This window comes from Phalacrocorax carbo, chromosome 5 (genome assembly GCF_963921805.1).
Source record: "Phalacrocorax carbo chromosome 5, bPhaCar2.1, whole genome shotgun sequence".
Taxonomy (NCBI): Eukaryota; Metazoa; Chordata; class Aves; order Suliformes; family Phalacrocoracidae; genus Phalacrocorax; species Phalacrocorax carbo.
This window is the reverse complement of record NC_087517.1, coordinates 49,481,877-49,495,711: the sequence shown is the minus strand read 5'-3', so window position 1 is coordinate 49,495,711 and position 13,835 is coordinate 49,481,877. Positions and strand designations below refer to the sequence as shown.

The 13,835-nt window shown below is 45.2% G+C and overlaps 1 protein-coding gene and 1 long non-coding RNA gene across 2 annotated transcripts in view; one reads left to right on the top strand and one right to left on the bottom strand.

Moving 5' to 3' along the window:
- Positions 1-752: 752 nt before the first annotated feature.
- Positions 753-8,055, bottom strand: COMMD9 (COMM domain containing 9). The gene is made up of 6 exons (XM_064452336.1): positions 7,926-8,055; positions 7,698-7,823; positions 7,247-7,386; positions 6,083-6,117; positions 2,525-2,628; positions 753-1,721 (listed from the first exon to the last, which is right to left on the bottom strand). Exons 1-6 carry the CDS (start codon positions 7,974-7,976, stop codon positions 1,581-1,583), a joined length of 597 nt encoding a protein of 198 aa, XP_064308406.1. The 5' UTR covers positions 7,977-8,055; the 3' UTR covers positions 753-1,580.
- Positions 7,383-13,835, top strand: part of LOC135313445 (uncharacterized) — a 26,814-nt gene continuing 20,361 nt past the window's right edge. The window contains exon 1 of the long non-coding RNA XR_010373090.1: positions 7,383-7,525. This is a non-coding gene — a long non-coding RNA (uncharacterized LOC135313445). The remainder of the gene's footprint in view (positions 7,526-13,835) is intronic.

The following is a 13,835-nucleotide window of genomic DNA, read 5'->3' as shown; positions in this document are numbered from 1 at the left end:
AATCTTATAGAACGTTCTTGAATATCCATCTTCTCCTTTGATTTCCCTATTATATATGAAATTTATCAGTTTACCTTGATATGTTCTAGCATTACAATCTTTGCTCAAAGTAGACAAGATAACAAGTGACTTGTCATACATCTCATCTTGATGCACAAGCTTTGTTACACCAGTATCTTTTAAGGGCACGGGCTTCATTTACACGTACGCTCTAGCCTGCGCTCTGTGGGGATATATAAAATTAATTGACAAAGCTCTGTGGTTTACGCACACTTCTTGAATGATTTTGTGTTTCCAAACACAAGAGACAATATTTTGTATCTTGAAGGAGAGCCAAATGTTTTATGAAAGGTGGGACTTTATCATAAACAAAGCATTTGAATCCAGTCTTCCAATTTGGAGCATTATTGAAGCTCATTGGAAAGAAGAGTCTGAATTTTGTTCATTTTCTGCACTTACTCCTCCACACTTTCAATGCACGTATATTTATAAACTTTTAGGTCAGGGTCATCAGTTTCTCTGCAATGTTACAGGTGGTGCCCGTGGAAGAAGGTGCCCTGAAACCATATTATAATGAAAAGAAGACAATTTACAAGATTAATCTACTTGAACAGGAACCAAAAGATCCCTCTTCAGCAGCAAACATGAACAGCCATTAAACCAGCCTAGAAACAAGGCAGCATCACAAAGACGCTGAGGTAACTCAGGACAACATCTCTTCTATGCTGAAAAGGATTCACAAAAAAAATCAATTAGCAGTTCAATTTTTAATTATGTGAAGATTTATACAAAGAAACAACAGAACACTTTGGGGATGTGTAGGCACATATTGCCACAGAAGGGTTTCCTACAGTACAGGCAACGGCCATCAATTCTTTCACAGTCTGTTTTTAGTGCAGCAAAGGCAAAGCTGAGTCCAATAAACCCAAACATGAATTACCTGAACTCGTTTTTTCTTCTCAAACAGGAGGAGCAAATTACTTGCTGCTAAAGATGGTCAGTCTAGTCATTTTGCAAATGGTGCTATGAAGCTGATCAGAAAGGAACATGTAGCATAATTGCCCCATTTCAAAGCATCACTCTGTAATAATAATCTGCAGCATGGCTGTGCTTCATCGAGAGGGAGTGAGTGCTGCATCCAGCATGCACCTCAGTACATGCACATTCCCAAAAGCAGCACCTTCCTTGTCTGCTAATGCTGGAAGGCAGCCTGTTAACCAGCTTGAGTCTTTTAGATCCTAATTTCAGGGCCGAGAGACAGCATTTGCTTCATTGGCCACATCTATTTGCCATTTCCAGTTATGACCCTTGTGATTAAGCCAACCTATGAGCCCTCACATCCTTTTCTGAAATAGAGACCAGCTTTTGTTCAACAACGTATTAGGAATACACTTTTTGGCATCAGACCAAAGGAATGTTTAAGTGTTAGCTTTTGAAAAGCTGTCTTATTAACTCAATAAAGAAATCTCTTTAAGTTTGTTTTGTTAAAACAGAAAACATGTTACACTAGGCTGCAACTTCTGAGAGCTGTAGGTAGAGTACTTCCCTTCCTCGCTGCTGGAATCCATGCCCTTGAGTATTCATTTGTTTGCAATGGCAGAAAGTTGGTCCCGGATCCTTCCTAGACCTTCTAACATAGTGTCCAGGGTTTCTTTGCTCAGTTCCACAGTCAGCGCAGAAACAACAGGACTGTGTCCACATAAGGCAACATCTTCCTGAATCTGAAAACAGGAATGCAGATGTTAGCTGTATGAATAACTCAGTTGCGTGTTTTTCAACTGCTACTATGGAAGTCAGTGTTTAACATACAGGTTAAGAAAAATGCTTTAAATTTCATATGCAGCTCCATCCTGAAGAACCATGGCACATTTTCTAAGCCATGTGCCTCAACAGTGAAGTATGCTGCCATTGACAAAGCGCAAGTAAGCATATACTGCCGTGAGTACAGGGAAATTCTGAAGAGACTTGTGGCAGGAAGCCACATCCATATCAAAAGCGTCTTAGCAGATACCGCACAGGATACTTAACCCCATCCCACAAACAGAAATTAGATTTTTCTCCTGCTCTGAAACCAACCCATCCCATTTCTACTGGTTGGGGAGGATCCAAAACTCTGCAGAATATAAGCAGTAAGTTTAGCTATACTCCCCAAATGATAGATGTGGCCAGTGAAGGAAGTTATTAGTCATCAAAGGTCATTTCCCAACTAATGCAGTCAGCTAGACAGGCTGATGAGTGGCTTAGAATTAAAGGGCTATGAGTTCATATTTTATTTTCTTTCTGCAGAGAGCAATGGTGACCAGGAACAAATATGCTCCCTCCTCACATCTGCATGCGAAGAAAACTCTCCTTTGCAAGAAAAGGAGGGCTTTCATCAGAGACATTATTCCCAGGCTCTGTGGTATTTCAAAGACAATCTCTGAGAAAGTGTTAACTGCCCACTAGGCCAAAGGCAAGCACCAGATGCTTATGTGAACTGTTTTGCACTACCACTTGATTATTTTGACTTTTACAGCCACGTTACCTTTAACTGAAGCAGGCAAGTAGGGACGGCCATTCTGCTGATGCTGTCTGAAGATGTCTTGATGTCCACCCTCCAGTCCATGTCAACCAGCCGAGGCAGGGAGACTGAAGGGTTAAAAAAATGGGTCTGTTAGGCCCAGCAGGACATCATGACACCAGACTCTGGAACCTGGGACTACCACCCCACATGTGCTGCTCCACTTCTGGCCCTGGGAAGTGTACAACTTTAGTGCTACTACACAGTTACACATCATTTTTACTCTACAATAAGCCAGTCTCTGAAGGCCTCCTCATGACACTGGAAGGACAAACAGGGTTCTCCCATCATCACATGCAAGACAAGCAGAGATAAATTCACAAAGCAGTTGGGAGAAGGGGAGCAGTAAGATTTCTTCTCCACCTCTTCATCCCCTGCCTTGCTGCCTGCAACACTCAAGTAGTATTTCATCATGAGTTGCTCTGGGACCTATACGCTTATTGCTGTTGTAACCAGTAAGAAAGCACACAGCAATGCTCTTAAAATCCAGCAGTATAAAATGAGTTATTTCAAGCTCCCCAACCTGTGATCCAAAGCATCCTGCAGTGCAGCATATATATCTTGGTAAACTGCAACCTCCATGCATCCTGCCAATTTGCTGAAAATATTGAAGAAATCCTAATTAGACGTAGCCTAACAGAACTGATTCAACAGCCTAGTCTGGTGCAATTCTGACATCAGTAGTTCAGGGCTGGAGACCCCATGAGTCTTCCAAGGAGAGGAGGACAGGTCTGACTTGGCTGCCCTGCCAAGAAATTTGTGCAGCTATCTCTGGCAGAGAGGAGATGGGGACGTTATCTCATGATGGTGTGTACTTAAAGGAGCTCACTGCACTATGAACCCCAAAGAGTCCCTAAGCACCACACAAACTGGCATAAAAGCTGAGATTAAGGTTCTTCTAAAAAGACTCTGGCACCAACAGGTTTGCTGCAAGTGGTCTTTGACAGTTCCTGGGAGCATAATGTTTTTTAACAGCATCTTTCAGCTGCCAGTAATAAATATAAGGAACGTTTGAAGAATATATTCAAGCAAAACTGAAGCAGGTATTTAGACGAGCGGCATGCAGATATCTTTCCCCATTGTTTGAACAAAACAAAGTTTCCTATTTTTATTAAACAAAATACATTTTAGCCCAGAAAAAGAAACAGTATTGACGTTTTCATCTCAGATTTACAAGTGTTTTCTCACACAAACTGCAAACCAGAGGAAAGCATAATTATTTATCCAATCAGGTAACAACAGCAAGTGTTAAAAGGAGTAGTTTGAACCCTTGACTGCCCAGTGGTAAAGTGCAATTTTCCACCAGAATCCAGAAATTTGGAAAATGTCTGTACGGTAAATTCCTTGTCTAAAATATATTTAAAGAAATCAAGTTGTAAGGTGCAGTTTTACAGGGCATACTTAAAGTCATTTCCACTTTGGTACTGCCACATTTATAAGACTCGGACCACCACTTGCGCCTTTTTCAACTCCATTTTCTGGTAAGAGCTAAGCTGTACTTACTATGTTCAAAAGTGCACCACCGTTTCCTGGGAAAAACAGTAAGTTCTCACTAGAAGCAAGTCCACACGAAGTACATGGAAACAAAGACAAACCCTTTCAGTTTGCAAAGAGCATTTGCAGCTAAGAGGCTTAACTGCTGTAACTATGTCAGAATAAATGGCTACAAGGTGCCTGGAGAAACATTGTTGCTGTTTATGACAGCTAGGGATTTTCAAAGATGTCCAAATAAAACATAGGACCAACCCTGTAAAAGACCTGCAGGGAGGTGACCATTTATTCTCAAACTCAATTTAAAATCTCAGCTGTGGTGCTTGGTAGGTTTGAGTGTCCTTGTGAAGCCTCATCGGACCTGGTGGTCACCAGTTATTTGACATCTATTGAAGGGTACCAGAGAAGGATGAAGAGGCAAAGACTGAATCTCTGTTGAGTGCTAAGGAAAGAGCCTTCTCAATAGCCTGTCTGGATTCTGCCTATCATAAGATGCCTAGTTTCCTCCACAATGGTTGATCGCTAGCCTTCCTCCTGACTCCAGATGCTCATGTTGCTTCCTAACAGTGGTTACAGAAATTTCTATTTCTCTCTGGTGAACGGCCCTCCCTCCTCCTCCTGCTCCCCTGAGCAGAGCTCCAGGGGGCAGTGGAGAGCTGGCTGCCTTGCTCCGGCTTTTGGGACAAATTCCAGTTCACTGTATGGCAGGGCCAGCACTTGGCAGCACTTGCAACAACATGCATCTGTTTAGCCTTGTATGTTAATTTGCAAAGATTGATTGCTGGTGGCTTGGGAGGGGCAGGAAACCATCCACGTTTTTATGTTAACATAGATCAATCAGTTGGAATGTCTGTTCTTTAAATCACTGCCTTGGTCCTTATATAATATATGCCAGACACTTCATTAATATGATACGAAAATAATTCACCGTTTCCTAAAAGACAATCTTCTTCCAACAGGATAAAATATTCTTGTAATGAATACAAGGAAACGAGCATCAGAGCAGAGCTCCTGGGTGGTGCTCCAAGAGCCACGGGCCCAGCCTTGCTTCTGCATTACGAAGACCTAGCTAGCATGTCATGCTGGTGTGTCATGCTTGATCTCATCTCCTCTAATGTATGATAGTGTTACGGATACAGGAAAAAGCGTTATGTTTCTTGGTAACACTAGAACATTGTTTAGTGTAAGCAACCGCTGCATTTAATGTATTAGCATTATGCAACAGTTTCTTCCCTCTCCCTATTTATACTCCATTAGAACTTAGAGGGACAGTGTATTTCCAGGTCTTGCCATGCCATTTAACTGTTGGACGTTATCTCCTTTGGAGGCAAAGAAAAGGGTAAAGAGGATCCATGCAGACCTCAAAGTACTCATGTATCAGTTCTCATTTGTGAGCCTCTAAGTGCTAAGTGTAAAGAAAACCTCTTGGAGAGAAAACAAAGTGTTGTACCTGCATGGAACACGTAACTGGGACGTAACTCATTCTACATGATGAATGTTTGTATATTAAAGTTTGCGTTCCTTAATTACAGCGCTGTTTCACAAGGTGAAGAAAAAGCAAAGTTATGAATATATGCAGTGTACTTCCTTATGTGTGGAAAAGAAATAATGCATAGAATTGACTAGACTTGCAACGATGAGGTATTCCCCAGTATAGACATATCCTTTACAGTGCACAGTTATTGAATACAGACATCGCTTAATGATCTGAATGGGGAGATCACACCACTTCACTTTGAAAAGTTTTGCAAATACTTGCCATAGACCACACTGTGCAAGCAGAAACAGACTGAGCGTTAAATGGAATTGCTTGAGGACTAGAACCAATTTAGCACAGCAGCGCAGATCTGAATACAAGCTTGTTGGCCTCTGCTAAGCTCTGTGATGCCACAATCATACAGCTTCATCTAAGGTAAACGGAGGAATCCCTGTGCTACATTACAAAAACACTTTGCAATGCACTGTTCTAAACTCCTAGCTCCAGTGAGCTCAGGAAACATTAACTGCATCAAGATGTGAACTACCACTTACTCTGATTTGCTTGTGCTTCATTCCTCCAAGCAGGGCTGTAAAAAAGTAGAGAAGAAAATACAATATCAGCAGTGCTTTGGGAAAAAAAAAACCCACCACCACCAAAAAAACACAAGGGAAAAAGAAAAAAGGTAGGGAAAGCATTCAGAGTGGCTTATCCCTTACAGAAGGGTCAGCAGGGCTGCAGCAGTAAGCAGGGGAGAGAGGCTGCTTATGCTGCTGAGTGCAGAGGAAAGGCTGTCATAGCTGGGCAATGGTACACAAACTGGTGACCAACTATTGGTTCTTCTATAGGTGTGGCTCACTTTGGCATGTACCTTTCTCCCTGGTTTTATCAAAGCAACAGGCTACTAAGCAGTGAGATGTACAAGCACGTGGAACTGCCATCCCCTGCCACCACCTCGTGCATCCTCTACTGCATACAGTGCCTCTACACCTAAGCCAAGGTGGTAGTTGTCAGGCATCTAGATGCTTCCCAATCGGATTTTGAAGTGCTGAAATCTAGCCCTCTAAGTTTTATCATCATCTGTAGCACTTTTCCACCACACAGGTGAGTTGTTAGGACAAAAGGGACTTTGCATAATGTGAATAAGGCCAATACCCATTCCAAAAATCTTGGGAGAACTCCCCATGCCTATGGCTGTGTTTTGTTTGCCATTACACTCATGACACATTTAATTCAACTCTGCTCATCCCAGCCTGTGTGATTATGTTGAAGTCATGCACAAAATTCATTGAAACAAGGCTTTGCATTCTGACAGCTATCCATGTATCAAACCAGATACATAGCCTTTAACTTCAGGCAAAGAGGAGGGGCAGGCACAGGCACTGATCTCTCCTCTCTGGTGACCAGTGACAGGACCCGAGGGAATGGCAGGAAGATGTGCCAGGGGAGGTTTAGGTTGGATATTAGGAAAAGGTTCTTCACCCAGAGGGTGGTGGAGCACTGGAACAGGCTCCCCAGGGAGGCAGTCAAGGTGTCAAGCCTGATGATATTCAACAAGCACTTGGACAACGCCCTCAGAGACATGGTGTGAATTTGGGGTTGTCCTTGTGTAGGGACAGGAGTTGGACTTGATGATCCTTGTGGTTCCCTTCCAACTCAAGACATTCTATGATTCTAACTTTAAAGCTGAAAGTAAATGGCAGGTGGGCAGCACTCACATATTCTCCAAGATTATCTTAGTCAAAAGGTTTTTCAGATTTTGGTGGAAGTTTTCTGGAAAGAGAGAGAGGATATCTTCTGCCCTTGTCAGGCTGTGGTATACGACGTGCCGGGTGAGGTTGTGCAAAGCAGATACCAGCTGTAGGAAGAGGAGAAAGAACTCTGCTGGGTCAAAAAGCATTATATACAGCATGGGACAGGCCTTCAGCAGCCAGTGGAGACACGGCTTCTGCAGTGAGACCAACACCACCTTGGACATCCAAGTACTGCCATAACAGGTCAGGAGCTGAGGTCCTCACTGTCCCCTAGCACGCCTCCCGCCCTTCCCTTTTGCCTCCCCGTGAGGCCCCTTCGGGGCGTGCCTCCGGGAGCGGATCGCTTTTATTGAGCCCGGGTCCCGTCCTCCCGCAGGCTCCCCGCCGCGCCGGTGGCTCTCCCGTCCGGCCCTACCTGCTCCGCTTCCTCGGGGCTGGCGGCAAGGCCGGGGCAGGCGCGCTGCGCCAGCGGGCCCAGGCCGGCGGGCGAGCTGGAGAAACACTCCTGGCACAGCTGCCGCACGGCGTCCCTCGACGGCGCCTGGCGGGGAGGAAAGCGGGGCGCTCAGGCGCTGCCCGGGAGAGGCAGCCGCCCCCGCCGCGCCGGGCCGGGCCGGGCGCCCCGTCCCCCAGCACCGCTTACCTTCAGCAGGCTCTGCAGGGCGGCGAACTCGCCCTCCTGCACCGCCGCCATCTTGGCGCTGTCAGCTGAGTCGGGCGCCCGGCTTCCCCTGCGGCGCCGCCGCCATCTTGGCGCTGTCAGCTGAGGGCGGGCGGGGAGGGGCGGAGGGCGGCGCGGCCGGGCGCTGCGGTCCCGCCGCGGCGGGGGATTTTTTGGCGTTATTGCCGTACCAGACCCCGGCGCCACCTTGGGGGCTCGTGCTCCGCGCGAGCGGGGCCTGCGGCTGGAGCCCGGTAGGGCTGTGGCAGTATCCCCATCCTCATTTCTATGTGCATTGTTCTGTAAGCGGAATAACACTCCGTAAGAAATGCAAATATGTAAATACTGTATGCATTAGGCTTCACAAGCTTGGCAAGGGAAAGGTCCTCCTCTTGCAAAGGAACTGGTTTACTTCTCTCATGCTGGGAGACCTTCAAAGGACAGAAGAATCCAAAGAGAGAAGGGAGAGATTTTATTTTCCACCATTTTTCATGAGCAACAGGAAACAAGGCTCTGGGGGAACTGTTTTGTAGTATGAGTTTACCATCTGTGGCCTCCTGAAATTAGTACGATTGATCAGTTCGGAGAGCTGCCATGTATTTGTGCTGCTTTATCTGGCACTGTCTTACCAACAAATCTAACCTGGTGCAGGCACCACGTTAAATAAAGCTGAGGGGCTGCCATGTGGAGTCATCTTCATGGTGGGCCCTTCCAGGGAGAGCTGGCGTGCTGCTGAGTTTAGGTGGCAGGACTGATCTTGCAGACAGCAATTGTTTATCCAGGTGACTGTACTAGACAACTCAATACTCTGATCAGAAAAGGAAAATGAGCTACACAGACAACATTGGGGCCAGTCTTGTTTAATACCTTTACAAATGATAAATGGATGAGGGGACTTAGACCACCCTCAGTAAGTTTGCAGATGACACCAAGTCGGGCGGGAGTGTTGATCTGCTCGAGGGTAGGAAGGCTCTGCAGAGGGATCTGGACAGGCTGGATCGATGGGCCGAGGTCAACTGTATAAGGCTTAACAGGCCAAGCACTGGGTCCTGCTCTTGGGTCAAACAAACCCATGCAATGCTACAGACTTGGGGAACAGGGCTGGAAAGCTACCTAGCAGAGAAGGATCTGTGGGTGTCGGTCAATAGCCAGCTGAACATGAGGCAGCCGTATGCCCAGGTGGCCAAGGCCAACAGCATCCGGGCTTGTATCAGGAATAGTGTGGCCAGCAGGAGCAGGGAAGTGATCATGTCCCTGTACTCAGCAGTGGTGAGGCCACACCTCCATTACTGTGTTCAGTTTTGGGCCCCTCAGTACAGAAAGGACATTGAGGTGCTGGAGTGTGTCCAGAGAAGGGCAATGAAGGTGGGCAAGGGTCTAAAGCACAAGTCTTATGAGGAGCAGCTGAGGGAGCTGGGGTTGTTTAATCTGGAGAAGAGGAGGCTGAGGGGAGACCTTATTGCTCTTTACAACTACCTTACAGGAGGTTGTAGTGAGGTGGGTGTTGGTCTTTTCTCCCAAGTGACAAGCAATAGGAGAAGAGGAAACAGCCTCAAGTTGTGCCAGGGGATGTTTAGGTTGGAGATTATGAAATTTCTTTCTGAAAGAGTTGTCAAGTATTGGAACAGGCTGCCCAGAGAGGTGGTGGAGTCACCATTCCTGGAGATGTTCAGAAAACATGTAGGCATGGTACTTAGGGACATGGTGGTGTTGGGTTGGCGGTTGGGCTTGATGATCTTAGAGGTCTTTTCCAACCTTAATGGATTCTATGATTCTATGATTGTCTATTCCTTCCTGAGAGGAAGTATCTGAAAGATTTGGTATGGTCTCTTTTCTACTGGTGCCACAGCGCTCATTTTCCACCTACACAAATATGGCAGTATCTTTAAACTACCTGCTGGAATAGACCAGAAGGTAAAGGGAAGGAAAGTGGGATCCTAATTTTTGTTTGCAAAATGAAAGGTTTGCAAAGTTAGTGGGCTAAACAATAGCATCCCAGAGGAAAAATATAAAATGGGGAGTAGCGGTTAGAGGTCAGGGTTTAATAGCTATGAGACTGGAATCCTGTGGGCATTCATTAACATCAGCAGTAAGCTTAGAGGTTGTTAAAGGATAAACAGAATAAAGGCAGTATGACAAAACAACACTGTGTTACAATCTGGACAAGTAAGCCTAAAGGAAGCGTAGGGCTTGTTCACAGGATATCACTTAATATTGTAATTGTATCATTGATCTCATAAGCTGCCTGCTTGTCTTATTCCCAAACCAATAAAACTAGCACTTTCTACAGTCAGAGGTAAGTAGAATTTTTCTAAGCAGTAAAACTCCTGAAATGCCATATCCAACTGGGGAAGAGGGTCACTTTTTTCTCAGGGCTTTTCTAAAGCAATATCTTTACAAGGCATGTGCAAAATCAGATTGATCCATGCCTGGGTTAAGGACTTAATTGTACAGAATAACTTTGTCAGACATGTGGGTGGAGAGATGCAAAGGGCGGGGGAGAGGTAGATAACTGTCATTGCTATCACAGGAGTATGTGGCAAGAGAGAATATTTACCTGAGTCACATACTCAAAACAAAGATGCTGTCTGCCAGTAAGCACAACTGGCATCATACTGAATTTGCTCTCCAGTCCACCTACTATTGTTGCTGTTTCCTCACTCTGGGAGCCTTCTAATTATGAGGAAATAAAGACAGCTTTGATTTAATATCAAAATTGAAATGTAGTTTGTAGCTCATGGTCAGATGCCAAGAGAAGTGCTTAGTAAAATGCTTTATCTGAGGGTGAATAGATTCTTTTTCTTTCCTTCTCTTTGGTACTGTCTGTAGCTGTCTTCAAGTCCAGACCTCCAAAATCAGATTATAAGGGGTGAATGGTGAGACTGCATGGCGTGAGGAAGGCTGGCCCTGTGATCAGTGTGGTTATCATGAAGTTTTGAGAAACACCAGTTCAATTATCTGCTGTGCCAGAGGCAATTCTCTCCTGAATGTCTTTTATGAAAAAAAATCACTTAGGAGGAATGAGATGGATTGGATGACTTCCTTAGGTCTTCTCACAGCCCTTTTTTTCTATGGTTTCATGTCTGTATCACCCAATGGGACTCGGCTGTGAGGTCTGAGCCTGCAGATGGACCTGCACAGCACTATGTGCAGGAATTGGCTTGGATCTCAAGAGCTAAACTGCTGTTAGTCCAGTAGTTCAGTCTGAAGACTGAACTCTGCTTCCTAGTTGGGCAAATTTGCCTGCACCCAGGCCTGGGTAAAACAGCTATAGTACTGACTGATTTGGCTCTCTCTCTTGGTTGAGCCAGCCTGGGGTATCCACAAATTGTCCTTCCCGAAGTAGTGCAGGTATGTCTATGTAAAAAGCATGTGGGCAATAGCACATGCTATTACCCAGTAAGGAGCTGGGTAAGCTCTTCGGACTCTGGGTAAGTTTTCAGACTATAAGGCTCTTAAATACTATTCATAACTTCCTAAATTCAGGATCTCCTGGACATGGGGACGTGTGTGTACGGGTATGTATACTTACCTGCCATCTGTTGTTCTCATCTGTGGCCTCTACTCCCAGCCATATGAAAAAGCCTCCAGAATTGGTATTTCATGCAGGGAGAGAGGATCAGGGACCCTGGCTGGGAATCACTTGAATGAGAAGAGAGGTGAGGTAAGAAGGGCTGACTTCTGAGGGCTAGGTGGGAGGTTTCTCCTGGGAGTTGGGGACCTCCTGTGCCTGCAGTAGGAGAATAGATCTTCATTTGCCTTTTCACTTAAAATAGCAAGTAGTCCTAGTTTTCTGTATCTACTGGTACTTGGCAAGGAATAGCCACGTTGAATTCCCATTTGTCAGGTATATATACAGCTCACTCTGCTGGCCTCTGAGTGATGTAAACTTTTTCCTGCTGGAAAATACCAGGAGTTTGCCTGTGTGCCCCTTGCCTTTTTTGACGGAGAGCGACAGCCAACGCTTTATTTTTTAACAAAAAAAAGGGGGAAAAAAAAGGAGAGGGAGGCAAGTGGAAGAACTGTGTCTACTTCATATATGAGGCATTGAAAGAACTGTGTGCATTTCACATAAAAAGTATTTATCTTCAACAGAAGTCGGCTATCATGACAGGCTGTGATACCGCAAGGCAAAAATCAAGAGATGAAAAGCTGAATGGAAGAATTTTAGTAAGTCAGTGTAAAATACACTCGGTGTTTTTATACATAGCTATATAACTCCAGTGACAGAAAAACACTTTGCAAAAATGTCATCTTTGTTATACTACATGAACTAAAGTGAAAGCACAAAATAAATGTATCTGAGAGGGACTGTGTTGTGCGGAAAAGTCAGTCTTGCTGTTCCTAATATATTCAAGGTAAAAAAATAAGCATAAAAAGCAAGTAAATGACTTGACAAAACCCATTCCAGGCAGTCCTTTTTTTTTTTCTTTTTTTTTTTTTTTTTTTCTGTTGAGAAGGAAAGGAATAAATGTAGCTTCACTACAATTTTTGGCTGGAGAACTGTAACATTTTACACTCCAGGGAAAGAAGCGCACAGTTCTGGCTCACTTTGGTTGTTCGAGAATCCCTGGGAGAGAAATCCTTGGGATATTAAGGATTTGATGTGAAGAACTATTAAGTTTTTCCCTGAATTGTAGCCTGTATTCACTGGAGCATGTGTTGCAAAGCAGTGGTCTCTTCCTGACAGGCTTTCTGCTGCGAGGCAGGGCTGCACTCTGTAACCGCACCCTGCTGGGTTTGTGCAATTACCCTGCTGCAAGGAAAGTGAAGCTGTTCTTTTGCCCCGAAGAAAAGAACTCCATACTAGGTGATCCTGGTTTAGAGATCAAGCAAGATAAAGTATGAGAGACATCTTTTCTTCAGTTACTTTTGCATTATTTGTTTTCTAATGGTGTTTCTGTAGCCACAAAGAGCAAATAATAGGAAAGAAATCTTCACAGAGCAGGCAAGCAAGACTGGGTTTACTAGTACTAGCTGTGTACTTGGAGTCATATTCTCCAACCAGGACTTTCCTGAAATGTCTCCAACTTTCTAAAGTCCCATTTATACTGTCTTGTATTTCAATGGATAAGTCAGTGTTTCCATGCCAGGGCTAGGGCAGAAGTTTCTTCTTGTTGTTGCCAGGAATCATGCTTAGATATTTTACCAGGAGGGCAAATTTCCCCCTAGATGTCCAGCTGCATCGGCACTAGTAAACTAAACAGTGACAGAGAACATTCCTGAGGCCTTTACTGTTAAATTGCCAGTGCTGTTCTTGGCATGGTTTCCACTCATACTGACTTACTCTCCCAAGAAGCTCCAGGGTACGGGTCAGGAGTTGGCATGGACTAGGAAGCAACCCCAACAAGCAGTGTGCATGTGCCCACCCTGGCCAAGAGGCCAAGAGCTGAGCACCTCTTGCAAACCGTCTGATGTACTGTGTCCAGTTCTGGGCCCCCCAGTTTAAGAAGGACAGGAAACTGCTTGAGCAAGTCCAGCGGAGAGCTTCCGAGATGATCAGGGGGCTGGAGCATCTCCCTTATAAGGAAAGGCTGAGAGACCTGGGTTTGTTCAGCCTGGAGAAGAGAAGACTAAGGGGGGATCTCATCAATACTTATAAATATCTGAAGGGCTGGTGTCAGGAGGATGGGGCTGGACTCTTTTCAGTGGTGCCCAGCGACAGGACAAGGGGCACTGGGCACAAGTTGGAAGACAGTAGGTTCCACCTCAATATGAGAAAAAAGTTCTCTCCTGTGAGGGTGACAGAGCAGTGGCACAGGCTGCCCAGGGAGGGTGTGGAGTCTCCTTCCATGGAGACATTCAAAACCCACCTGGATGCGTTCCTGTGCCCCCTGCTCTAGGTGTCCCTGCTCAAGCAGCATGGCTGGATGAGGTGATCTCCAGAGGTCC

Bases quoted from the DNA above. Each gene is read 5' to 3' on its own strand.
- COMMD9 (XM_064452336.1), bottom strand. From the start codon at position 7,976: ATGGCGGCGGTGCAGGAGGGCGAGTTCGCCGCCCTGCAGAGCCTGCTG. The intron at 6,118-7,246 runs GTGAGTGCTGCC...ACTTTTTTACAG, and splicing joins AAGATAATCTTGGAGAATAT to CCCTGCTTGGAGGAATGAAG. The intron at 1,722-2,524 runs GTAACGTGGCTG...TCCTGTTTTCAG, and splicing joins CTTGCCTGCTTCAGTTAAAG to ATTCAGGAAGATGTTGCCTT.